The sequence below is a fragment of the Pantherophis guttatus genome, chromosome 1 (genome assembly GCF_059756535.1).
Source record: "Pantherophis guttatus breed Tessera chromosome 1, ASM5975653v1, whole genome shotgun sequence".
NCBI classification, from domain to species: Eukaryota; Metazoa; Chordata; class Lepidosauria; order Squamata; family Colubridae; genus Pantherophis; species Pantherophis guttatus.
This window is the reverse complement of record NC_142063.1, coordinates 172,828,770-172,855,936: the sequence shown is the minus strand read 5'-3', so window position 1 is coordinate 172,855,936 and position 27,167 is coordinate 172,828,770. Positions and strand designations below refer to the sequence as shown.

General features: G+C 38.1%; 1 protein-coding gene across 3 annotated transcripts in view; it reads right to left on the bottom strand.

The window, feature by feature from the left end:
* CREB1 (cAMP responsive element binding protein 1) overlaps positions 1 to 25,397 on the bottom strand; it is a 43,159-nt gene extending 17,762 nt beyond the window's left edge. Inside the window, exons 1-4 of one of the 3 annotated variants that reach the window (XM_060688138.2) lie at positions 25,129 to 25,397; positions 5,687 to 5,808; positions 2,561 to 2,707; positions 666 to 766 (exon numbers count right to left, since the gene is read on the bottom strand). In XM_060688138.2, the coding sequence (XP_060544121.1) occupies positions 666 to 766; positions 2,561 to 2,707; positions 5,687 to 5,800 (362 nt within the window). In that variant the 5' untranslated portion in view covers positions 5,801 to 5,808; positions 25,129 to 25,397. The remainder of the gene's footprint in view (positions 1 to 665; positions 767 to 2,560; positions 2,708 to 5,686; positions 5,809 to 25,128) is intronic. The other 2 variants (XM_087882147.1, XM_060688136.2) reach the window with 2 other exon arrangements.
* Between the last annotated feature and the right edge of the window lie 1,770 nt (positions 25,398 to 27,167).

Below are 27,167 nucleotides of genomic sequence, written 5' to 3'. Positions count from 1 at the left end.
TTCACTTACAAATAGTGTGCTTGAAATAATACAGCAAATAACACTGTTAACACTTTACAATTAATCTGACTGATTGTTTCATGCACAAACAAGATTCCTAATCATTACTTCTCCAAATGGGAGACTACTCTAAAGAAAGCATCATACATATTAATAAACAGAAGAATGAATCTATGCCTTTAAATATAAATGTTACAAATTTATGTTTTCCCACTTTGCTTGCAAAGGACTGATTAAAGTTTATTATTTAATTATTTAATTGACCAAACTAAGTGGCAATTTTAATTAGCAATCTTGTGGTGTTTGTGTGTCTATGTTTTTCTTGACTGTACACCGCCTTGAGTCCTACGGGAGAAAGGCGGTATAGAAATATAATAAATAAATAAATAAATAAATAAATAAATAAATAAATAAATAAATAAATAATAAAGTAACCAATCATCCTACCATAGTATTTTCCTCATATGAGACCTAGCAGCATATACATGCTGTGTAAGACAGAACTGAATGGTAGATCTTACAGTCCAATTATAGCCCATGCTGCCCAGTCATGATACATACTCCAGATTTGCCTGCTACTACATTCTAATAATAGACTGGAACATGCAGCAAATTTTTCATATGTTGACCTACTGAATGCAGGCATTACAATATTACATTCATACCTGTAGGAAGGTCGCCTAGAAAGAATTTCCCTTCGTTTCTGGGAGTCGGTGACACTGTCCACAGATTCCTGTGAATCTTCACTTTCTGCAATAGTGGAGATCTAGATATAAGAGCATAGTAATTTTATGATTTTAAACATTATTAACAAGGTACTATTTGAAAATCATAAAATCATCTTTTATGTATGAATGTTTGCAGGATTAGGAAAACAGAGATTGCATATTAAGCAGGGTATCATTTATTTAAAAAAAGAGTTGCAGTGACTCAGTGGCTAAGATGCTGAGCTTGTCGATCGAAAGGTTGGCAGTTCAGCGGTCGAATCCCTAGTGCCGCGTAACGGAGTGAGCTCCCGTTACTTGTCCCAGCTTCTGCCAACCTAGCAGTTTGAAAGCATGTAAAAAATTCAAGTAGAAAAATAGGGACCACCTTTGGTGGGAAGGTAACAGCGTTCCGTGTGCCTTTGATGTTCAGTCATGCTGGCCACATGACCATGGAGACGTCTTCGGATAGCATTGGCTCTTCGGCTTTGAAATGGAGATGAGCACCGCCTCCTAAAGTCGTGAACGACTAGCACGTATGTGCGAGGGGAACCTTTACCTTTACTTAAATTAATGAAAGTTTCTGAAATTTACATATAGACAAAGTGCAGTCTCTGTCAAGGTGATAAGTATTTGAGCGGCCGGGGGGGTGGGGGGGTTTGGAAACGCAACGAACTGCCTGAAAACGCAGTTTTTCGCTCCATTTCCAATCCTCCTAGTGTCGCTCAAACACTTTTCACCCAGACGAAGATTGGAAACTTCTGGGGTGCATAGTCTTGTGCGAGTTCAGGCACTCATCTGCCTTTGCAGAGAATGGGTGCCAGACATCCCACGGGAAGTTCCAGTCTCCGTGGGAAAAGCGGTTGCATGCTAATGAGGGGCTTGGAGCAACGGAAGTTCACTGCCCCAAAGCCTAACTTTGTGCAAACATTTTTACGCACGGAACCTGGAAGTCTTTGGAGGAGACTCACTGAAGCTGCCTGCCACTCCTGAAGCAGGCTCGGTAATCAGAGAAGCCAAGCAGGGCATGCGCAACCTGCTCTCGCCACTCGCAGGCAAAGAAACATACATGCTGGAAAGAGACTTTCACAAGGTGACATGACAGGATGGGGTGGGGGCTGGGGGGTGGAGAAGCAATTGCAGGGAGCATGAGGTATTTCAGTGGGTCAGGGGAGGCCTTGGGTGGTCTGAAGAAGGTAGGCTGTTTTATTACTAGCCCCCACCCCATTGCCTTCCCCACCCCAAAATACCTCATGTGCACTTAACGAGCCTTGCATTTGATTAGCAAATGCGGGGGTGAAAGGAGGGAGTGATTGTGTTCAAAATATGAGATACACTCCCACGAATCCTCAGGTTACGAATGGAATGGGCAGGTTACATTACATTCGTAACTCAAGGACTATCTGTACAACTTTCTTTTGATGGACTTCATATTCTATCATAAATATTTTCAACCTGTTATTTCTTCCAGTGAACGTTTTGTGTATAAAATGAAGATGGGACACAACCTTGTTCTTAGTTGTTTAAACCTGAATCAGAAAGAAAACTTTACCAAGATAAACTTTGACAGAGAGAAACCATTTTAGCAATGAAGCTTTCAAGTCCCATCTGAGCACATTCTAAAGTAACTTTTTACCCTTACCAGTGTGTACAGTATATATTCTTATACCAGGGAAGTCACAATTCAAATTTAAGACAAAATAATAATTAAACTTAAGCGGTATGGATTATCTGTGGAATAATAATAGAGGCGTACCATAGGGCGTTGTTTAGAACTCACATTTATAAAATTAAATTTGTACAACATAGGTATATATGACCTAATGTAGCTCAATATACAGTAATTTAAAATTTACCTGAACTGTCTGGACTTGTGGAGACTGAATAACTGATGGCTGTGCAGCTTGAATAACACCATGGACTTGAACTGTCTGTCCATTAGGCAATTGCACTAAGGTCACAGTGGGAGCAGAAGATGTTGCATGAGCTGCAGGCATGGATACCTAATGAAAGAGTGTGACACATTATTTTAAAAACATTTAATGTCAGCGTAAGGATAGGAGACCCCCCCAGTCGGCAGACCATTTGCAACTCTTAAATGGCTCTTGTGTGGCTTGTCACAGGTTCCCAGATCTCACCAGCTACCTGTCTTGGATCAACCCTTGCTTCTACCAACAGTACCTGGCTAAATTCAAAATTCTCCATTGTTAAAATCAGCTGCAATGATATCACTGGGGAAGAAGGGAGACAGCTATGTTTCCTCTCCTTAGTAGTCTTGATTTATCTCCAGATCAGGAATAACATTTCCTACACTGAGAGAATTTGTCTATATACAAAGGTTTTTGTAGACATGTAAATGCTTGTGTGCACTTAGCCATTCCCTGAGACACTGAATGTATCACTGGGAGTCAGCAAAGTTCCTAAATTAAAATTCTATTCTAGTTATACAGCCAGATTTTGTTAAGCAGAGATATTTGGATGCAATATTTGAACGACCTGGATAAAATTAGCAATGATAAGCTTTTGCAAGAAATCTGGAAATATGTACCTACAATCAGTTATATTGGCTTTCCTTAGCTGTAATTAATATCATTAACTTTATGTAGCTAGAACTACAAAATTATGAAACTTACTATATGCAAAAAATTACTACCTATTTGTGACATGCTGCAGAGTCCTGCAAGAACTGTGAATGTGCATATTGTTCATGATGAATCAGAAGTCATCATTTTAGTTATTCCTCAGAAAGAAACATCTAAGGAGGTGAATATACTCTTGCTTCGTGCAGACATTGTACTAATTTTTTCAAACTAATTGCAACCAGTGAATATTTTACTTTCAAATCCCTAAAAATCCACTATATTTTGCATGTAAGTCTTCACTATTAGATTGTGCAATGTACTTTTGAACAATTTACTATTCTTACATTTGAACCATTTGCTAACCATACTCAGTGGGAAGAAAAAAAGGATGATCATATAAAGTGCTATGAAAACGAATACTACCATCTTTCCATGAAAATAAAAAGACCTATCCCGAAAATAAGCCCTAGCTTGATTTTCTTACTCATGCATCCAAAATAAACCCTAGTTAAGGCCCTGCCCACTCTGTTGCACCTGGCTGCACGTGGTGGGGCAAGTTGCACAGGTAAAAATCAAGCTAGGGTGGGGATGGGGGGTGGAGCTGCCCCATGTGCCCTGCACCCACTTACCTTTGGAAATTTGCAGCCAGGCCTCCCACACCCCGACACCTACCTCACCTTGCCAGCCCACTTCTTCTGTAGCCGCTTGCTGCCGCTTGTGTGTGTCACCCCCCCGCCTCTGTTTCACCGTCAGAAGCCTTCAGGAAAGGCCTCTGTAGCCAAGAAATGAGCTCCGGATTGACATGCGCAACACACCCTGGCCTCCATTTCACCATCAGAGGCCTTCAGGAAAGGTCTCTGCAACCGAGAAATGAGCTCCGGATTGATGCGCGCAGCGCCCCCTAGCTTCCGTTTCACTGTCAGAGACCTTCAGGGAAAGCTCTGCAGTCAAGAAACGAGCTCCAGATTGACGTGCAGGGCACCTCCTGGTCTCTGTTTCACGGGCAAATCAGAGGCCGGGGGGGTGCTGTGCACATCAATCCAGAGCTCGTTTCTCAGCTGCATTTCCTGAAGGCCTCTGATGGCAAAATGGAGGCTGGTGGGCGCTGCGCACAAGCAGCAGTAAGAGGCCACAGAAGTGGGCCAGCAGCGGCTCCTGCTGGGCGGGGCTGTTAGCGCCATTGTCACGAGGTGAGAGTGGAAGACATCCCCGAAAATAAGACCTAATGCCTCTTCTGGAGGGGGGAAAAGACCGTGTCTTTTTTTCGGGGAAACACGGTAGTAATGGTTATTGGAATCAGATTATTTCTCTAACAGAAGGTATAGTAAGTCTAGCAGCTGTATATAATACTCTCTGCATTTTCCCACTCTAAATTTTCCTTCTATTCCTTGCTAGTCCAATCTGTTACCGCTTACATTATTTATATTGGCAAATTTATATACGTAAATATTGTCCTGGTTGATACAACTATTAAGAGAACAATTATTTTTTGTCTACTCACAGTATATTGAAAGGCTGTGTTTGACTTACTGCAATTAATAGGATTTTAAAAGCCTTTAATTGTTTAAAATAAAATACAGTATTACAATTCTAAATATTTAAAAAAATAAGTTGGTTTTTTTTGCTTTTTACTCTGAATGGGAGGTTTGCCACAAAATTTAATTGGACAATCATTTGACCACAAAATTAACTTAATAGCTGCTGCCAAGGCTATTTCTTGAATCTACAGTGTGGCATTAAACACTACAGGGCAACTAGCAGATTTCTTATTGTACCTGACTTTTTTTTAAAAAATGCAGGTATTCTGTAAAGCAAATTGCTAGCCTCATTGCTTATTTTTATTTCCAAAACTACCTCTTAGCATCAAATAAAACGGTGACAGCTTTAATCTGAAATATGCCTACATAGCTGGAAAAGAATAGAACTATGTAGGGACTACATAGATTGGCAGATTGTATTTTGGTACATTCATGCTTCACACAGATGCATAAAACATTACAAGTTAAAACATTCTCAGATTTATGCAGGACATTTTATGTTGGACATTTTAAGCTTAAAATATCCTTAATTCTTTCCCGAAAAGATCTAAAAAGGGACTTTATTATTTTAAGAGTTTTAAGTTCTACAATTGACTTATTACTGTAAATTGTTTAAAATATTTTTTTTAAAAAATCTTGAACAGATGATACTATTTCCCACTTATTCTAAAAAAGATATATATAATGTATTTAAAATTACTTCAGTGCTTTAAAATGTGTCATTTCACTATGGCAGTAATTTTGTAAATGGTCTCCTTTGAAAATGCCACAAAAATATCTCAAAATTTCCAATTTGTTCATCAAACCCAAAATGTTGCAGATCCCACAGCTGGAAAATAAATCAGTCTGTACAAATCTGTACCTGGGCCAATGTTGCAATTTGTGGTTGTGCCTGAACAGTCATCTGTTGATTTTCTGCCTCTGTAACAGCTGCATCTCCACTCTGTTGGTTCTCTGCACCAGATTCCATGGTCATTTAGTTATCTGTAATTATCATGATCATCATCATTCACATGTAACAAATAAAAAATATTTATTATAAAAACAATAAACAGATATTTATTAGTTATTATTTTATGTTATATTAGAACATCTTCATTTACATAGAAATAGTCTTGAATTTATGATTGATTGTTTAATGAAGTTCAAACTTATGTTGGTCTAGGAAACGATGCTTTATAGGCCATGGTAAAAGGTTGCACCATCTTTCTCCCCAAGTCACATGAGTGCGATCTGAGTGCTTAGCAACCTTCACACTTAAGATGGTAAGCGCCCTGCAATCATATGATTGCCATTTACAATCTTCTCTACCATTTGTCTAGAGGATTCTCTTTCGTCTATGGAGGCTGGCTGAGGGAAGCTGAACTCATTCAGTGGGGTGAAGAAACCAAATTCCTAAAGATCAGACTCCATTCCTGCATCCCACCGAAAACATTCCTTTTTACACGTGGAGGGGAACTGATATCCTTTTGAATGATTTAAGTTTAGTTTCTGCACCTCATGGAAGGAATTCCCTTCTGTGATGGAAAAGAGCTGAAGTCCTTTGAGAGGCAGTTTTTTCAACCAATCCATAGAGATGAGAGGAAGACAAAATCCAAGCAATTGTTTCAGCTCGAGAAGTGAGGCAGCACAGTTACATAAAGAACACGGGTGACTGGGAGGGGGGACGGACGGACTTGGCACAGGCTGCACATGAGTGTCTCTCCCTCAGGATTTCAGTGGGTAAGATTTTCAGCTCCTGAGCGTCCTAGAGTCTCCCTCTGCCAGAGGCATACAGTCTGTTTAATGAACCATGCAATCACTTAAAGACCACAGCCTGGAGTGCAGTAATTGAACAAAGCAGTCATGCAAATAGTCACATTTCACAATGATTCCAGTCCCAGTTGTGGTTAAGCGAGGACTGCGTTTGATAATAAATTAATTATGCAGTTCTGCACACAATTAGATTTAACACTACAAAAATAATATACAACTTTGCATTTATTTAGGAGTAAATTTAACTAAAATCAACTGGATTTATTTCCTACAGAAAACCTTATATAAAGTAATTGGTAGAACTTGGCTCCCTGTCCTGCCCTTGGCAACCTCCCAATCCTCTCAAACAGACTCCCTGGAAGATCAGAGAACCTATTGAGTAAGTCAGACATGATGCAAGGTGAGAAGAAGGAAGAATCACTTTTTATTTCCAGAAGTTGTCTCTGATGATTTTTCTAATCTTGCTTGAGTATTTTCTGTTTTACATGTTTTATCAAAGATAAGAACTAGCATAAATTATAGAAGTAGCATAAAAATAAATTATGAAATAGGGTTTTTTTGCCAAAAAAAGTTGCAACAAAATGTCAACTAAGAGTGATGCTAAGATTAGATTAGAATTAGATTAATTCTAGATTTGAAGGGTCTAGTAATTAAAATACTAAAATTATCCTTTACTCCTGATGTGGATTTTTAACTGAAACCCTCCACCAAACAATAAACTCTGATAGCCTACCCTGTTTCCCCCAAAATAAGACATCCCCTGATAATAAGCCCAATCAGGCTTTTGAGCGCATGGCAATAAGGCCAAGCGCTTATTTTAGGGTTCAAAAAAAATATAAGACAGGGTCTTATTTTTGGGGAATTACGGTAGTTTATGATAAAACTTGCTACTGTTAAAATTTACCTAGCATGAAACTACGAGCATGCTGGGCTTTGATTGCACAAGTGACATTTTGGCCAATGTGTGCCCAGACTGACCATTCCCGTTCTTATTGTTAAGCAGGGAAAACTACACATGGTACAGCTTCAACTAAAACTGGCAATCAACTCCATCTTACAAAAAAGCATTATGGGAAAACCTTCATTGAGCCAATCATAAAGAGTGAAGGAGACTAATGTCTATGGTTGATCTAATGCCAACTGTGCTGTATAAAACAGTGTAAATTAAAAGATAAGGAGTAATGACAGAGCATGAATTAAGAAATGGAATGAAAAATACTTATGTGTCTGGGGAACTAAGAAAAGGAGGAAGATTATAACTAATATCAACAAAGCCAATTTGATCTTATGATGTGTAGTTGATTAGTACCCGCAGGGAAGTAAATCTATACAGGTAGTCCTCGACTTACAACAGTTCATTTAATAACTGTTCAGAGGCACTGAAAAAAGTGACTTATGACCATTTTTTACACTTACAGCCATTGCAGCATCCCCATGGTCACATGATCAAATTTCAGATCATATTTATGACAGTTCCAGTGACCTGGGGTCACGTGATCAGCTTTTGAGACCTTCTGACAAGCAAAGTCAATGGGAAATCCACATTCACTTAACAACCATGTTACTAACTTAACAAATGCAATAATTCACTTGATGATTGTGGCAGGAAAAATTGTAAAATGGGGCAAAACTCACTTAACAAATGTTTTACTTTTTTTAGCAACATAAATTTTGGGTTCAATTGTGGTTTATAATTTGAGGACTACCTATAGTGTAATAATGAATGACAGAGCTTTAATATAGGTCAGGAAGTAGGAATTGTTATTTAGGATGTTATGGCATATGTGAAAATAGATTTAATAGATTGGTAGTAGCTGCATATTATACTTCAGTGAAAGATCTTGATGGGAGAAGCTGAAATGAGTGAGGGAAAGTTCTGAACAATTGTAACCCAAAGGAAATAATGATTCTGTGATGGGACATGAATGGATAAAGACAAGAAAGCAAAGAAGTGACTGGGCCATTTGTGGAGCCTACAACAAATGAGGATGGTGATCTGTTTCATGAGTTCTTGTTTATAGTAAGGGAATATCTCAAGTTAAATGGAAAAAATGAGAAAGCTCCTTGAAAGAAGCATGAAATGGAAGAGGCTGTGCATATAACAAGAATGGCTGCTGCATAATTGAAAAAAATGTAATCAAAGGAACAGTTAAGATTAAAAGACAAATGAAACACAGAATTATTTTAATGGAAATATGAAATTGTTTCAGAAATGAGAGAAGAGGGATAAAAAAAGACATGATCTGGGATGAAACTGATATGAGGGAATGTTGGAGAAAGTAGCTGGAAATTTGTATAAGAATTTATATTTATTTTATAGTTATATGATAAAATAATGAAGCAAAAATAAATGCTATACAAACTAGTACTGAAGAAAAAATAACCAAAAACCAATGCTGTAAGAATGTTGAAAAAAGAGTAAGAATGCAGGTGCACAGAATTTTAAAATGAAAGAATTGAAAGTTGGAATAGACCCAAAGATCAACCAGTTCAACCTTCTGCAATTTGGGGAGGGGACTAAATTATATGTGAGAGATGGCTTTTCAGGCACTTTAAAAAAAAAAAAATCCAGAAGTGGAGAATCTACAACTACCACAGGTAGACTTTTCCACTGCTGTTCAGATCTTATTAACGGTAACTTTTTCCTTGTATTTAAAACTTTATAGCTGCAACTTATAAGCAATATTTCTGGTATTAGTTTATATGGCAATGGAAAATAGTTTCTCACTATCTTCTCTGTGAGTCCCTTTTATATTAATGAATACAAATACCATGTCTCTCCTTAATCTTCTTTTCTCTAGATGAAACATCCCAAGTTCCTTCAAACCCACAATAGGGTTTATTCTCAAATTTCTGAATTAAATTTTGCCTTCTTCTAAACCTATTTTAATCTAACAATATCTATTTGGAAATGTGGTGCCCAGAATCATTTACAGTATTCTATATGAACAGAGGGGTGTTCTGATGCACCCCAGAACTGTATTAGCAGATGTGTTACAATGCTGCCTCTTTTTCAGCTTGCTGTCAATGAGCATAGCCAAGTCCTTCTCTAATGTTCTGCCCCAAGCCATCTTGGCTGAATTCATAAGTCATAGTTTGTGCACTTGCACATCAAATCACAATGCTTTGAAGTGGTTAAGTTTCAAAGATCAAATGCAAGCAAAAAAAATGTCTATTTAGATGCCAAGGCAAGCTATAATTTGTGTAGACAACATTGAAATGAAGCTAAAAGGAGAAAATCTCTTATTCCGGATTGGGTCACTAACTTTATTATCACTGTAGTAATAATGTACTGTATTTTTCAGATTATAAAACGCACCAAGATTTCAAAGAGGTAAGCAAGAAAAAAAAGTTTTTTCCCTCCCCGGCCCCCAGGAGCACTCTGCAGGCCTCCCAAAGCCTCTGCGTGCCCCATTTTTGCCCTCCCCAGCCCTCAGGAGCACTCTGCAGGCCTCCCAAAGCCTCTGTGTGTCCTGTTTTTGTGAAAAACGGGCCAGAGTTTCACAAAACCCGGATACCCAGGGCGGAGCTTCGGGAGGCCAAAAATGGATGTATTTGGTGTATAAGATGCACCAACATTTCCATCCTTTTTTAGGGGGGAAAAAGTGTGCCTTATAGTCCGAAAAGTATGGTAATCAATATTGCAAAACATTCACTGATTATAGTTTATATCTAGGCCCCAATTTAGTATATATCCACAATAATTAAATGATTTAGATTAATAATTAATTATCTCATAAGCAACCCAGAGTTTCTTGGGATAAGATGGCTCACTAATAAATTTTACAAATAAATACATAAAATAAGGTTCCCACCCTCTTTAGAACAGCTTCTGTTTCTCTTATTAAAAACCTGCTTGCTGTTTTCCTCCTCTTGGAGAATACTGTTCTCTGGGAATTTTAAAGTTGTTATCCTAACATATCTTTATATCAATTGTAAATGTACTAAAGAATTGCACTAATGAGATTATTTTTCATTGTGACAAGTAAAAATTGTAGTTGGCAGATTTTTCCTCCCTATACAATTTCTGACAATTTTAGTCATAATAGGTAAGATTATTTAACTGCCATGATACTGTGTTGTTCTTGCCAGTTTTTACCAGGAGAAAGCATTTGTCTACAGATCAGACTAAAGAGGGGGGGGGAGGGAAGGGAGGGAGAGAAATTCTTCAAGTGATCACTCTTTGGTCAACCTCCAGAGAATTTACATTAGCGGCTATAATCAGAAAACCAACCAAGAATCTACAATTGATGTGCAAGAGTCAGACCAGAATGGGTTCCACCGAGCAGTCTTCTAGAATGACCCTATTTAGTATGTTCAAATCAAAGCAATTAGCCAATTTTGTAAAACAGGAGATTGTAAAGCTGGAAGTCCCATCTTTGGCTGAACAGGAAAGAAAGGCAAAGTTTCCATTACAACTCAGGAAGAAAACTGATAATGATTGTTTAAAATTCCATCATTAATGCTCCTTGCCATTACCAAGAGCTTTCCCCAATTAGTAAAAATAGCAAAATTAAATTCAAAAAGAAGTGCAGTTTTATTTAGAAGCTTTATGTTTGTCTTAGTTACACATACACAAAATAATCTTACACCACAATAAAATATTCTGCACCAGTATGATATAGAAGCTAGAATGAGATTCACGTCCACCTTCAGCCATGTAAGTTTACTTTAGTCAAGCACTCTCTTGAAAGCCAATCTAATCAAAGGCTTCTATGAAGAAACATTGAAGGAGAGAATAATATACATATAAGCCACTCTGAGCTCTGGTGGAAAGACAAAATACAAATGTAGGAAATAAATATAAATGCTTACACAGCATTTTATCAATGCAACTGGGAATATGTGTCATGGAACAAACCTGCAAACTTTAAATGACCAATCAACATTCAAATTACTACCATACTTGAATTAATTTTCATTTTCTTTAAATCTATTTTACTACAACCTGATCATATTAAGAAAATATGTCTATTTTTCCAATTACCCATGAATAATGTTGTGGACTGACGATTAAAACAATACTCTATGCCTAAAACAATGGCTAGCACCTCAAATACTGTAGCAATGAAAGCCATCTTGACTTTTGATACTAGTACTAGCTCTTGCAGACAATAGTAATTGTCTGACAGAGCTTAATGGTAACATAGCCAAGATCATATAATGACATTCTTGGCTTAGTAAACATTAAAGATAATCCTCAATTTACAACATTTCAGGGTGGATAAAAATCAATGATTTTTTTAAAAAAATCAAAAAAATCAGATTTTTTTGATTTAAATCGGATTTTTTTTAAATAAAATGCTTTTTGAGGAAAATATATTACCATCCAAAGGTTATTCCATCATGAAATAAAGATTAGTTTTTTAATTATGTAGAATAAGGCTGTATATGTTTAATTTTTTTGGTAAATAAATTCCATTAATCCATTCACAATGTCATGCTCTTCCAGAGGTTTTTGTAAGATTATTGGGCAGTTTCTCTGCCTACAAGATATTATCACAGATGCTTGGTTTACTTTTGCAGTTCTCAAAACTGAATTTGACTCAGCAGAGATCACATGCTTCTTCTTCACAGCAAAAATGTTATAACATGAACAGAGTTGAGAAAAAGACCTTAATCCTATTGTTCTACAAATCTATGAATACAGAATCAACCCCTTCAGTGCTAAGTTTCAAGAAGTTCAGTGAATAGAATAGAAACAATATTTTTCTGATTGTTTGGAGTGGAATAGATCTGCACAAGAAGAAAGTGAAACTAAGTGTGAGGAGGTAGGGGCAAGCAGACAAGCAGTACAAAATGAAAATGAAACTTTCTGAGCACAATACTGCACAGCCACAGACAGACAAGTCTTTGGATCTTTTTGTGTGTATGACCTGAGGTTTATCACATTCTTTCCTTGGAGGAAAAAACCTATAATGGCAGCAGGCCGTAAAAGAGACCCAGTTTGGCAATATTTTAATGAAGTTTCTTTACCTATCGGTAAGGCAGGCATGCGTGCAAACTACAAACACTGCAACAAAGAAATGCAAGGCCTGGTGGCCCGAATGAGGCAACATCATGAGAAGTGCTGTGATAAAGATGACCAAAGAAACACATTTGAACAGGCAGGATCTTCAGGTTGGTAAACATTTTTATTGAATCATATTTCTAAAGACTGCCTTGAACTGTCATGTTTGAGCAAAATTATATTTCTTATTATTACTGCATGTTACTGTCATTTGGTACAGTTATAAAGAAAAGCAAATATTCCTTTTGGGACAGTGCTGTGTACAATAAGCAGAAATTGTATAAACAATAAAATAACAGCATTGACTTTTTTGTTTAGGGGAATTCATGGATTCTGGAAACTATCCACCTTCAAGATCACCATCCTCCTGTTCTACAGTTTCAGAGTTATCCATCCAGGATAGTGCTTCATTAGCATCATCATCATCAGACATCCATAGCCACATATCACTATCACCTAAAAGAAAGAAAAAACCCTTCCCTCCTGGAACCACCATAGATAAGTTTGTGATAAAAACGAGCAGATTAGAAAGAGAGTTAATTGATGAAAAAATTGCCCAGTTTGTTTATGCAACGAACTCTTCTTTCCGTCTGACTGAGAACCCACATTTCATTAATATGGTTCAGTCACTGAGACCAGGATACAGTCCACCCAGCAGAGCAGATGTTGCAGGGAAACTACTGGATAAAGTGTATGACAGAGAAATGGAGCAATGTGCAAAAGCTCTGGAGGGTAGAATTGTTAACCTAAGTATTGATGGGTGGAGTAATGTCCACAATGATCCTATTGTATGTGCTTGAATAACAACAGAAGAAGGGAAAGTCTTCCTTGCACAAACAATTGATACGTCAGGAAATGCACACACAGCAGAATACTTACAAGAAGTGGCAGTAAAAGCTATAACAACATGTGAACAAAAATTCAAATGTCTAGTACGCAGTTTGGTCACAGACAATGCTGCAAATGTATCCAAGATGAGAAGAAATTTAGAAGAGCAGGAAGGGAATACAAAGCTAATAACATATGGTTGCAGTGCTCATTTGCTGCACCTCTTGGCCAAAGACTTAAGTGTTCCAGAAATAAAGACTAATGCTGAAATTGCTAAATACTTCCGTAACAATCATTCTGCTGCAGCAGCTCTGAAAAGGATGGGTGGAACCAAGCTAACGCTCCCACAAGATGTTAGATGGAATTCTGTGGTGGACTGTTTTGAGCAGTATATCAAGAACTGGCCTATTCTGATGACAGTTTGTGAAGAAAATTGAGATAAAATAGATGGCACTGTCACGGCCAAAATCCTCAACATTGGGCTTAAGAGAAATGTTGAACATATGCTGAGCATCCTGAAACCCATCTCTGAAGCTTTAAACAAAATACAGAAAAATAGCTGTTTTATTGCTGATGCTGTTGAAATTTGGAAGGAACTGAGTGAACACTTAAAAACAGAACTACACATGGACAGAATTAAATTACAAGCATTAAAAAAACAAATGGGACAAGTACTGTCTCCAGCTCATTTTTTGGTAAATATTGTCAATATCCAGTATCAGGGTCAAAACTTAAGTGCTGAGGAAGAGGAGTTAGCTATGACATGGGTATCCAGCAATCATCCATCGGTAATGCCAACTATAATAAACTTCAAAGCTAAGGGGGAACCATTCAAGAAATATATGTTTGCTGAAGATATTTTAAAGGAAGTCACACCAGTGAACTGGTGGAAGTCACTTAAGCACTTGGATTTAGAGACTGTTCAAGTAATGATTTCACTTTTAACAGCAGTAGCTTCTTCTGCAGGCGTTGAAAGAATATTCTCTTTCTTTGGACTCATTCATTCTAAATTGAGAAATCGTTTGGGACCCGATAAAGCAGGAAAGCTTGTTTTTCTTTTCCAGATTATGAACAAAGAAGATGATGAAGATGTCGAGTGAGCTACAGAGGACAGTATTTAAGTTTTTCATGTGTAGGCTGGGCTGACAGTCTAGGTTTCTTAAAATATATATATTTTGTTTAGACGAATTAGTTAACAAACATGGATGTTTTTTAAGCAAATAATATATGCTGTAATGTTATTGTTTCAGTTGAATAAATCTATTTAAATTGTTATTATTAAGGTAATGATTATTTTTCTCCTTCCTAAGTACAACAGAAAAGTTGTCCAAATATGAATGATTAACCTATTAAACTGGGGATAAAAAAACTAATATGAAAAGTTGTTATTCTAAAAATCTTCATCTACTTGCATATTAAAGTTATACCAGCAAGAATTAGTCTTTATGTAGAAAACTATGATTTAAATCAAGCCTTACTGACTAGTGATTTAAATTGTGATTTAAATCAGTTTGATTTAAATCAAATCCACCCTGCAACATTTAGTGACCAAAGTTCCAATGGCACTGAAAAAAGTGACTTATGACCATTTTTCACACTTACAACTGTTGCGGCATCCCCTTGGTCATGTGATCGAAGTATAGATGCTTGGCAACTGACCCATGTTTGTGACAGTTGCAGTCCTGTGATCATGTGATCACTTTTTGCCTCCTTCTGATAAGCAAAGTTAATGGGGAAGCCAGATACACTTAACAACCATGTTACTAACTTAACTGCAATGATTCACTTAACATTTGCAAGAAAGGTTCTAAAATGGGGCAAAACTCACTTAACAAATGTCTCACTTAGCAGACATTTTGGGCTCGACTGTGGTTGTAAGTTGAGGACTACCTGTATTAATGTCACCTATAGATACATGAAATAGAACTGACCTATCCATATATGCAACATGAATTATTGTGTAATAATACACCATATTATTTATGTTCAGTTTATGTTCTTTAGACATGTAATCAATAGAACGTGCAACTTTATAACAAAACAAAACTCATGATGACAAAATCCCTACAGAAGGGATTTAAAGTTTTAATAAGATATTACCCAATTTTTAAAACACATTTTGAAGCCTGAACTCAGCCTGTTCAATTTTTATTCATATAATACATAGCAGAGTGGATTTGAATTAAATCACGACTTAAATCACTAGTAAAAAGGCTTCATTTAAATCAACTCAATTTAAATCATAATTTTTAAAGAGCAACTATCATCTGTCCTGCAGCGGCTTTTCCTCTGACCTGCTGTTGACTCACCGACAGTCCCATTCACTTTAATGGGACAGCTAGTGTTGCGGCAGTGACACAATAAGGTGAGGGATGTGACGGGCAGCAGGTGAGTGGATGCCAGCTAACAGGCGCTGCCATGATGGATCTGAAATGATAGGTGCTCTTTAAATGTAAGGACTCATTCTTGCTGGTAGTTAGAATCTTTAATATTATTATTTGCAAACAAAATGAAGGTTTCCTACTTAGCTTGCAGAGCTTGGATTCATTGAATGAGTTTACAAAAAATGTTAATATTGCAGGATATACAGCCTCATGCTACATACTAAGCTCCATTTCATGCTGAATAAACTGAATTATTAATGTATCTGAAATAGAAAACGATCTTTACATTTTTATTGCAAAACCATTTTATTAAAATAAATTTGATAAAAAAAAACTAAAATCCGATTTAAATTAAAAAAAATGATTTTTAAAAAAAAAACATTTTTATCCACTGATACACAGGGAATGTTCCAGCCTTGGAGATAGCCCAGAACTCAGTAGCATAGGACATGGTATATTTTCAGAATACACCATTTAATCTATGCCAGATTAAAATGATAAATTAATTGGCTTTCATAATAAGCAGTACAGTACTGGATTATAGAAACAAAGTATGCATAAGTTTTTTGTCTATAGTATTCAGCCAGCTTTTTCTCAGCATACTTCTATGCTGTGAAGAAGATTGGATTTGATTATTCTGAGCAAACTGTATTTTTATATACAGAACTGATTTTTGGGTATGTGCAAAAGAATCATTGAAATACCTGCTCAATTAAGCAAGCCTGCAGCATACTGACAGAGAAAGTCAGATTTAAACGGTATCTGTTCTACCAAGAAATTGGGGAGAGCAGGGTGAAAACTTGGGATATTTCTCTCCCATCAAGGGCATAAAAAAGTTCAGTCTCCTGAAAATATTTAAAAAAAAAAAAAGCTGAGACTTCTTTAAAATTATTTTGGTAAGTTTAACTCTTCAAGATATTTGTATCTTATTTGAATATTTGAATTGTACCTTAATGTACTGATGTCTGATAGCTTGGCTGAACTCAATGATTATCTTTGAGAAATTCTACAACTGTCAAAGTGCCAAACGATCAAGAGCCAACTTCCCAGTCTTTGAAGGAAAATAGTGGGGAGGGGGAAGTACTTCCAGCAAAATAGACAATAGTTAGCTTAACCCAAATATATGGTGAAATTCCTGAATATATGCCTTGAAAGTACTGCAATAATAACAGGATTCAGCAGTTTCGTTGAGAACAAATTGTGCCAGATTAAATTTATTGTGATTTGAGTAATTTTCCTATGTGTGTATGTATGTGCATGTATACACACGTGCTTTCAAGTCATTGTTGACTCCTGGTGACTGCCAGTCTCTGCTGTTTTCTTGGCAAGATTTTCAAAAGTGGTTTGCCACTGCCTTCTTCCTAGGGCTGAGCAAGAGTGATTGGCCTAAGGTCACCCAGTTAATTTTGTTCCTAAGGCAAGCTAGCACTCACATCTCCTGGTTTCTATTCTGGTGCCTTCAATCACAGAACCAGTTTCCTTAATAGACTGCAGGAATGCAATGGGCACAATGTATCTTGACATCATCACAGCACATGACAAACAGCCCATAACAGTATGGGTTTTTAACAAGCTTGTTAAGTGTGGAGTGGCATGATTAGGTGGGTACATAGCTGTCTTAAAAACATATCCAAAGAGCGCTCATCAATGGTTCTTCAAATTAGAGACAGAAATGAAGAGATCAGTCTCTGTTGTTAAAGGTTTTTATTAATGACTTTGATAAAGAGGCTGATGGAATGCTCATCAGATTTGCAATAATACATATTTGGATGGTGTAGCCAATGACCAAGAAGAAAAAACTACCCTTAGAATTATCTTGATAGGTTGGGGAAAAAAGCTGAAAACAATAGAATGAAATTTAACAGTATAAACATAAATGAGCATTTCTTCACTTAGCAAACAAAAATCAAATGCAGATACAGGATGGGGAATACCCATATCTGGTAGGATGTTGGTAATGCCACTGGTTAAAAATATTTTGGAACAAGTATTGACCACAAATTGAATATGAGATAATATGTACTATTATTAATACAGTAAACAAATTCTGTGAGGCTACAGTGAAAACACATTACCATTTAGTGCAAATGTGATAAATTTTTAATAAGAATTTTTACTGAAGTCTAAAAAGACAAAGACCTTCAACTGTTTACTTAACTTGAATGAAAGCAGTTGATGGAGTTTTTTTGATTTAAGATCAGCTGATAAGAGTGTTGGTTTATAGATCAATTAGAAAATTTTCCTTATCTAGATTCTAAATGTCCCTTATCTCTTAAGATTTGAAATAAGCAAAGAGAAACAATTAGTCTGATGATACACTACATTATCTGATACACTACAAACTAAAGAAGTATATCATCATGCTCCGCTGACATGTTCTTTTCAATCATCCAGGAATTCTAAGTCTTTTTGCTAACCACTATTAACCCAGCATTGAACGGTATCAGGTTTCAACAGGATTAATAACCCAGAGTGTAGTATTCAAGGGTCTCATTCACATGCATCTCTTCCTTTAGTATCTTGCTGTCAGTTTAACAGCAATTATCACCGAGACTACCATTCACTTAATTGGGATTGAATCATTTCAATTCAATGTAATTTTAATATAAATGGTATGCTTAGGGCAATTATGGAACTTACTATTAACTGGATATACACCTATGCAACTCTAATCTCAGGAGAAAAAGGCCCAAACTTTTTAAAAAATGTTATATAAATGTCCTATTAAAATGCAGCCTTAACTATTTACAAATGTTGAAGGCAGTGATACCAATTCAGAGTCTGGAGTCCACATATGGTTTTTTAAAGGATTTTAAAACTTGCATCTTAATTTTCTTTCTATATACTTATATTCTACAGTGACTACATTCATTTTACATAATCTAGATATAAGGATATCGTAATAGCACTTACTTATATACCGCTTCATAGTGCTTTACAGCCCTCTAAGTGGTTTATATTGCCCCCAACAATCTGGGTCCTCATTTTACCCACCTCGGAAGGATGGAAGGCTGAGTCAACCTTGAGCCTGGTGAGATTCAATCTGTCAAAGTGCTGGCAGCAGAAGTAGCCTGCAGTACTGCACTCTAACCACTGCGCCACCGCAGGTCATATAACTAGCTCAATAGGCAATGTCTACACTATTAATGGTTTATTTATGATACAATACCATTCCAAACTACAGGCTCTGGATGGTGCACAATTTTATCAGTCACTGAATCAATATAGTGCTTTCTGTGAAAAGGAAGGTTTGATTATCTATAAAATAGAATATTAACAATTTAGAAAAACATGGGAATGTTATTTTGGGGTGCTATATTGTTTTTCCAAAAATGAACACTGACTTTTAAAATACTACTGTCTTTACCAGAATTAGCAGAATTTTATTCAATAATTTTATTAAAGCAATGTACAATTGTAAATGGCCCATGGTAAATTCTCTAACAATACCAATGTAATAGCATGAGAATTAGATGCATTAATAATAAATATATTACCAAAACAATTTTACTTCCAAAAGAAATAGTTTGTGTATCCCTCAGCCTTCTATTTCACAGCTTTATCTTGTGATATAGAATTGCCCCAACATTATGTATGGAACCCACTCTCCTACACTTCAAGGTGGCTATTAAGACTTAGCTATTTTCACAAGCCTGAAGTTAATGTGTTTGTGGAGCCCTTTGTTTAGACTGTTTTGTTGTATTAATTGTATATTTGATATACTGTAAACTTTTTTGAAGAATGCAGAAAGTTGATCTAATAAATATTTTAGCTTTAATTTTAATGGCAAACAATGCACCTGAAGGTAGAATAAGAAGCAATGGATGGAAACTAATCAAGGAGAAGCAACCTAGAACTAAGGAGAAATTTCCTGTTAGAACAATTAATCAGTCAAATGAATGACTTGCTTCCAGAAATTGTGGTGCTCCAACACTGGAGGTTTTTAAGAAGAGAATGAACAAATGCTTGACTGAAATGGTATAGGGTTTCCTGCTTGAGCAGGGAGCTGAACTAGAAGATATACAAGGTCCCTTCCAACTCTGTTATATTAAAACATGGGTATCCAATCTTTTGGCTTGCCCGGGCAGCATTGAGTGAAGAGGAATTGTTTTGGGACACATATAAAATATGTAATATAGCTAATCTGTATAAATAACAATGTTAAAAATTTGCAATTTTGTGGGGCCACATTATTAGCTGTCCAGGGCTACATGCAGCCTGTAGGTCACAGGTTGGACAACCCGGTATTAAAATATTAGATATCTTATTTGGACAAAAATAAAATTAAAGATGGGTCTGGGCTAAATAAATCATTTATCTGCATTTACAGCTAGATAAACACCCATCGATTTCATTGCTTTCCTCTTCAAAAAAATGCTATTTTAAGTTTTTGCATAAACATGGTTTAAATGGGTTACATATTTTAATGGAGGTTAATGTTCCAAAACTCAGCCTTACTTTCAAGTGATGTGCATAAGTTTGCAGTTGAGACATGTAACTCAGACACCAAAACTACAGTATAACTATAAACCTGCTGAAGTGAATCAGAGGGGCGCTCTATGGTTCTTGCAGTCTTAACAGATGAGTAATGGCGGACATGTTTTTCTTAAGTTAAGCTATTTGCATTACTTGCCATATGCTAAATAAATATATATTTGCATTACCAATTTTCTTCTATGTAAAGCTGCGAGTACTGGGTATGTTCTGGGTTGGTCATTCTTAAGTTTGCTGGACTGAGTGCTTATAATGGAAACATTTGAGTTATGTGCAAATTTTTAGGAGTTGCAGGCTTGGTTCTCACTTTATACAATGTGCTTAAATCAAAATGCATTTCTGGTTGTCTTATTTTTTACATGACTCCAATCACTTTGATAATAAAACTACCATTTACAGTTTAGCAAATGTACCCAGGCATAAGATCATAAGATAGACAAGACTTTCTGCTATCATTAATGAAGTTAAGATGAGATATTTAGCAGAAACCCATCATTGATAGGCATTAAAATTGTAAGAAAACTTCTTCCACACATTTCCATCAATTCAAACTTCAGCCACAAGAGCTATTAGTTTAAAGTTTCACTTTGTATTTTATGACAAAATCATGATAGGCTGTGTATTTTCACTGTGTGCAGGACTATTTGTCTGCTATACCCCGAACAAACAATTTGTAGTAGTGATTAAGGCACCAAGCTAGAAATTGGGAGTTCCTGCATTCTAGTCCTCCATTAAGCACAAAACCAGGTGACCTTTGGCTAGTCAATTCTTCTGAGCCCCAGAAAACAGTCAATGAAAGACAAACCACTTCCAAAATGTTTTTTGCTAAACTGCGGGTACCAGTTCAGGCAGTTGCTAGGAGTCAAGATTGACATGAAGGCATGACCCCCCCCCCAAAAAAAACCCCATGAATTAATTGGGACAGGTAGTTTGAGATAGATATTAAAGGGAAGAAAGTGTGAAAATCATTTGTCAGCAAATGCAAGGCAAAAAGGAGTAACTGGTCTGGGGCAGCTTTATGAATTGATTCACATATTGTGCAAGACATTATATGTTTGGTGCTTGTTTAGTAATATATTAATCCAGCTATTATGATGCATAAACCATGATTTGTGACTTGGTATGATATAAGAGTCAATTGTGGTTCATTGAGATAATGGCTTAATAGAACTCCAGTTGATGAGAATTGTTTATCTTCAAATATGATCCTGATACAGGTAAACATTCCAGAAATTTTGAAATTATTGGGTTAAAAAGTAATTTTCTATACAATCCACAAGTAGACCACACAAATTGTCGCATCTTTTGTTTTTATATTGGGTAAACAGCAAATAGATGGAAATATACAAAATCTGAATTTCATAGTTGAGATTGGGATTCATGTTTAAATAATAGACTTTAAATAAGGAAATTAAAAGATATATAATATCAGGCTTTCCAAGGTTAGGCTTGTAACGCATTGCTAAAGTACATTTAATTTTTCTGAAAAACCTTTACATATAATGTAGCAATTAGAAATGTCAAATTTTCAAAAAAAATGAAGATGGAAAAAAAGTCTGTATTCATTTGAAAACAAATTACAATAGCCTATTATAGTCTACAAAAAACTGAACCACTGCAACATTCGTTCAGCTCTATTTTTTAAGGCTACTAAATCAGGGTACAAAAATCTGAATAACTAGTAGTTGGTAGTAACAACTGACTGGATGATTTGGGCCTGTGACCCTCTCTTAACCCATCCTATCTCTTGGGGTTGTTATTGTCAGGACAATAGGAGGAGAAAGAAGTATTAGATAGTCTCATCATCTTTGACTTATAAATAATAAAGGCTGGGGAAAAATCAAACAAGATACCAAAAGTCTTGTTCCTGCTCTCTTTTAGCAGTCTACATTTTTCGCAACCAGGTTTCTTAGCCCTATTATATTTCCCAAGTTTTTCTTTTTGCTAATGTTTTCAGAGGCATTTTTGTGAAGGCATTTATGGCTTGCAGCAGACAATCCAATGGAAAGCTCCCCTTACAAGCAAGATCTCTTGGAAAATAGATTACATACTTTTCTTTACAATATTTATCTTCTGATGATATCCATATGTAACAGATTATGTGAAAAACAGTTACTGTATTTTAACAAATAAGGTGTTTAACCTTTGACTAGTATATAGGATTATACAGCTAACAGGTTTACAAAGTCTATAATCTCTTTAAAAAGAAACTGGAAACTTTTATTCAAAATACAGGAGGAAGAAAGCAGTCAATAAATGCATCCCAGATTATTGTGCTTGTCATATTAATACTATCCTACTAATCAAAAGAATCAAAATGATTGATCTAAATTCTAAAAGATATAGCAATGCAGTATAACCCTCAATATATGAAAAAATCAAGAACTTTTTGAATGACTTAAAGGCATAGCTTCCAAACATTTTCCTTTCAGCATTGCAAGAATCTCAGCTTCTAGTTATGAAGTTTCCCCCAATTATATCTGAGTGAGAAACTTATGACTTTCTAAATGTTGCAAAACCACAACTCCTGCATCCCTGTGTAGTTCAGTGCTATCTGCATACTATCTGCAGTAGATAGTATTATTTGCACTAAACTACATGGAAAAGAATGTATGCCTAGAATATAGAGATGACTTTGGGTCATTTCTCTCTCAGCCCAACTCACATCACAAGGTTGTTGTGTATAAATAGGAGGCAACAGCATATACGCTGTCTCAAGTTAACCAAAAATAAAAATGGGATATAATCAAATAAACTACTTTAAACCTTGATACAATAATCCTGATATTTTTCAATAACTAACATGAAGTATTGGACTGAAGGACAATTATTAGGGAAGTTAAAAAAAAAGGAATGTGAGCACTTGTGTGTCTTATGTTTTAGCACTTTTAGGCCCAATTTTTATTTTTTGTCAAAGCATGTTGCTGCCAATTACAGATAGATGACTGCAATCTGTGAAATCTAACTAAATCAGCCAGCATCAACAGGGACATCCAGTTTATCCTAATCTGATTAACTAGTGCCAGCCTCTGGTTTTTAAACAGCCTCTAATCCCCGTGAGCACTTTTTCAGAGGTTTGGAAGGGGTCAATAGCATCCAGTCTGCACAAGCTGAATAATGTTTTGAAGAATTCAAAGTTGTAGTTTTAATATCCAATCTACGTGGGTGTGATAGTTAAATAACCAATTCAAACATAATGTATGTTACAGACTAATCTGAAACTGGAAAAAAACTACATTTTAAGTGTAAAACTCCCTTACATACAGTATCAGATTTTTTGAGTGCTAACTATATTTCTCCGAAAGGTAACAATATAGTATATGATTACATGTTCTCAGGCCTTAAAATATTCTAATTGAGCTGGCAGATTTGGAGTGCAAAAGTACAGATAATTTACAAGACAGAAGCACAAATATTGTCTATTACTATCACTTGAGGTTTTGCAGCACAACTCTAGTAGCCCTAATTCTAGGATTTCTTTATAGTATGTTTAGCACAATATACATTGTATCATTGCACAAATTATATTACTAATAAAGAATTGCTTCATTTAATATAACTCTTAACTTTACTGTGGTCATGGATTACTATGCTAGACAGGTGAAGTACAAAAAATGAAACTGGAGGAAAAGTGAAACCAAGCTCTCTCAAAAGCTGATACAAGTTTGTTTCAGATAGGCTCAGCCTTTCACAATATATAGAGAGCGAGCCGAGGGGGAAAAATTGTTCTAGAATGTAGGCTTGATTCAAAGAACTTTATTAGAAAGGGATTCTGAAAGCTTGTTAATCTCGGTGCACATTTTGGGCAGTAACAAAGATTAAAATGTTGAATTTAAAACATTGGGCTATGTGGAACTCTAGAAACAAGGAAGAACGGCCGAGACTGCAGATCTAACTTGGCCAGGCTGCCCCAACCCCGTCAACCCTGCCAAGGAACTCCCTGCAGGAGAGGGGCGGGAAAATCCAAGCGGGTTTTGGGGCTGGGCCGCCAAACTCTTCCTTACCTAGGGCTAGGTGGCCAAGCTGCGATGGGGGAGGAGGTTGGCGGGCAAGAGAAGCTGGAAAAAAACGGGGTTGTGTGCCAGGGCAAAACCGCTGCTCCCGAGTCACCACTGCAGCCGAGCGGGACACCCGGGGCCGAAGCGAAACCAGCCGAGGTTTAGGCAGGCCCGTGCGAGGCGGCGCACGGAGGCTTCTCACCGCCGGAGGAGAGGAAGGGCCTCCCGCGCCGCCACGCCAAAAGGAGGAAGGCGGCCGGGAGCGATCGCCCAGGGCCGCTTCTCTGCAGGCGCGGAGGTCAAGAAGGCGGCGGTGGCGGGAGAGCAGAGTTCCCGCTACTGCCCCCTCCCCAGAACCCTGGACGGCCGCTGCCGAATCGTCCCCTCCCTCCCCACCGAGGAAGCGCGGTGGCGGCGGCGGCGCCGTTCCCTCCGCTGCTCGCTCGGCCGGCCGCCGTCTCCATCCGCCATTATTCTTTGTTCCTCGCGCGGGCCGGCGGCGGCTGGGCTCGGCGGGAGAGGAGCGACTGCGGGGAAAGAGGCGCCTCCATTTTAAAGTAAGGCCACCCCGAGGCGGAGGGGGAGACGACTGGGCGCTGCTGGGGTGGCCAGGCCGGGGCTCGGCTCTCCGTCGTTCCTTCCTTCCCTCTCGCTCCCCGCGACTGCCGTCTCCCTCCACCCACCCCCCCGACACCCGCTCGCGAGGCAACCCCGCCTCAACGGCCGCGCCGCTGCTGGTACTGGTGGTGGCGGCCCTGTGGCTGCCGCCCCTCCCTGTTTTTCTTCTCGGGCTGTTAGTCGCCTTCCTTCCTTCTCTTTGCTTTTCTCCTCTTACCGGCTACAGGCTGCTCCGTCACTGCTTTCGTTCGCGCCTAGGCTCTCGCCGCAGTTTTATTCTCTCCCCCACGTAACACACCGCGTCAAACTACACCTCCGCCGCGTCACTCACATAACACACACACGCTCTCTCAGGCTCTCCCAGCCCCGGCGACAGGCAGGCAGCAGCGGCCGACTGAGAGGGAGAGAGAGGAGCCAGCCAGGGAGCAAGCGCCGCCGAGCATGCCTCGGCTCTCCTCCGCCCCCGCCCCGCGCACGCCCCCTCCCTCCTCTCTGTGCACGGAAAGAACCGAACGGCCCCCACGGAAATGCCCGAAGGGGCTGAGCGGCCGCGGCGGAAAAGAACGACCGACAGACTGCCCACGGAATGGCGCGGGGGGGGGGAGGGGGATGGGGATAACGCCTGCTTTTTCAAGCGGGAACGATCGAGCAGACATTTTAGTTGCTCAGCCTGACCGAGAAATCGCAGATCCACGTTCATGATCGAAGAGGAGGGCAGGGCTACGACGAAGAGCACGCCTCTCCGTCCGCTTGCTTTCTCGGCAGAGAGGAATGGCTCTCGCTTTGCCCAGTAACCCTCCGCCACTCCCGTGGTAAGCGAAACGGAGGTTATGTGTTAATGCCAGAGGCGCAAATTTCCGAAAGGAAATGAGTGCATCCGAAGGCAGCAAGAGCAGTCCGGCGAATACTGTAAGGGAGCGGCTGGAAGAGCAAAGCCGGGGAGAATTTAGGGTAGAAAGCAAGGCGGGCGGAGGGAGATTGCGATTCTGCCTGGATGGAAATTGGCCGCTTTTGCAAAAACGTGCCAAGACTTGGAATTGCAAACAGAGAGAAACTGCTTGAACGGGTTTTTTTTTTAAAGAAAGATGGTCGCACGTGAGGAAATAAGAGAAATGATTTTTGGTAGGAGGAGAAACGTGTTGGTCTATGGTAGCAAACAATCAGACGTCTGGAAGCAACTTCCGTTTTAGTTTTATAAGATACACCTTTAAATTTTTTTATTTAAAATGATTATATATTTAGCAAAACGTGCTGGAAAAAATATTAATGCATTTCCCTCATTTTCGAATGCCTGTTTTGGGATGAGAACCAAAAATCTAGCCCAAGTTAAGACAAAACCCTACTGACGGGTTCAAAAAAAGCATCTCTGGGAAACTAGCCTTGCAAAAAACAGAGCACCTATTTCTACCATGGGTGAGTTTCAGAAAACATTCTTTTGTGATCCCACAGTGATTCCCAAAAAAGAATGATAACTTGTTTTTCCATATTTGATAAGTTATCAAATATTCCTGCAGCGTATGGAAATATCTGTATGGTACAACATTGGAGAATAAACTCATCAGGACAATATTCAGCAGCCATCTGCATTTGAGAGACAAAGGCCACCCTTTTGAAGATAGGAAAGTCCACATTCTGGACAGGGGGGACTGCTGGTTTGAAAGAGAGGCCTATATTAAAATTGAACAGCCCTCCCTCAACAGTGGGGGAGCGATATGATACCATCAATCTCCTGTTTACAAGTCCTTTCAGCAGTTCCAAAAAGGTTCCACACCCATTTGCACTATTCAGGTGATCTTCAGGGCACAGATGAACCTCCAAATGGCCTCAATGACTCTCAGAGTGCTAGCAACCAGATGACTGCAAGGAATATAAATTGTTCCATTCTCCATCATTCAGTCAGAACTGAAGAAGCTTCTTCGATAAGAAGCGAAACGTCTTCAAGGAAAATAAAGTCCAGTTGCCTCTTGAAAAAGCACCTTTGGGACAACCATGGCCTGGATGACTGAGAATTTCCATAGACATGAAGACTGATTGAATCTTGGGGGAAGTATATTCCACAAAGCAGGTACAGTAACAGAAGCAGCAGGTGCAATCCTCCATCCACTTAACCTTTTGGAAAGTGGACAACCACTTCATCTTGAGCAGATGGAAACCTTGTAAGGATTTAAAGGACAAAATTGACTTTGAATTGCACTCACAACCCATTAGGAAGTTAGTGCAGGGCTTGGACCATAGGGTTAATATGGTCATCAGTGT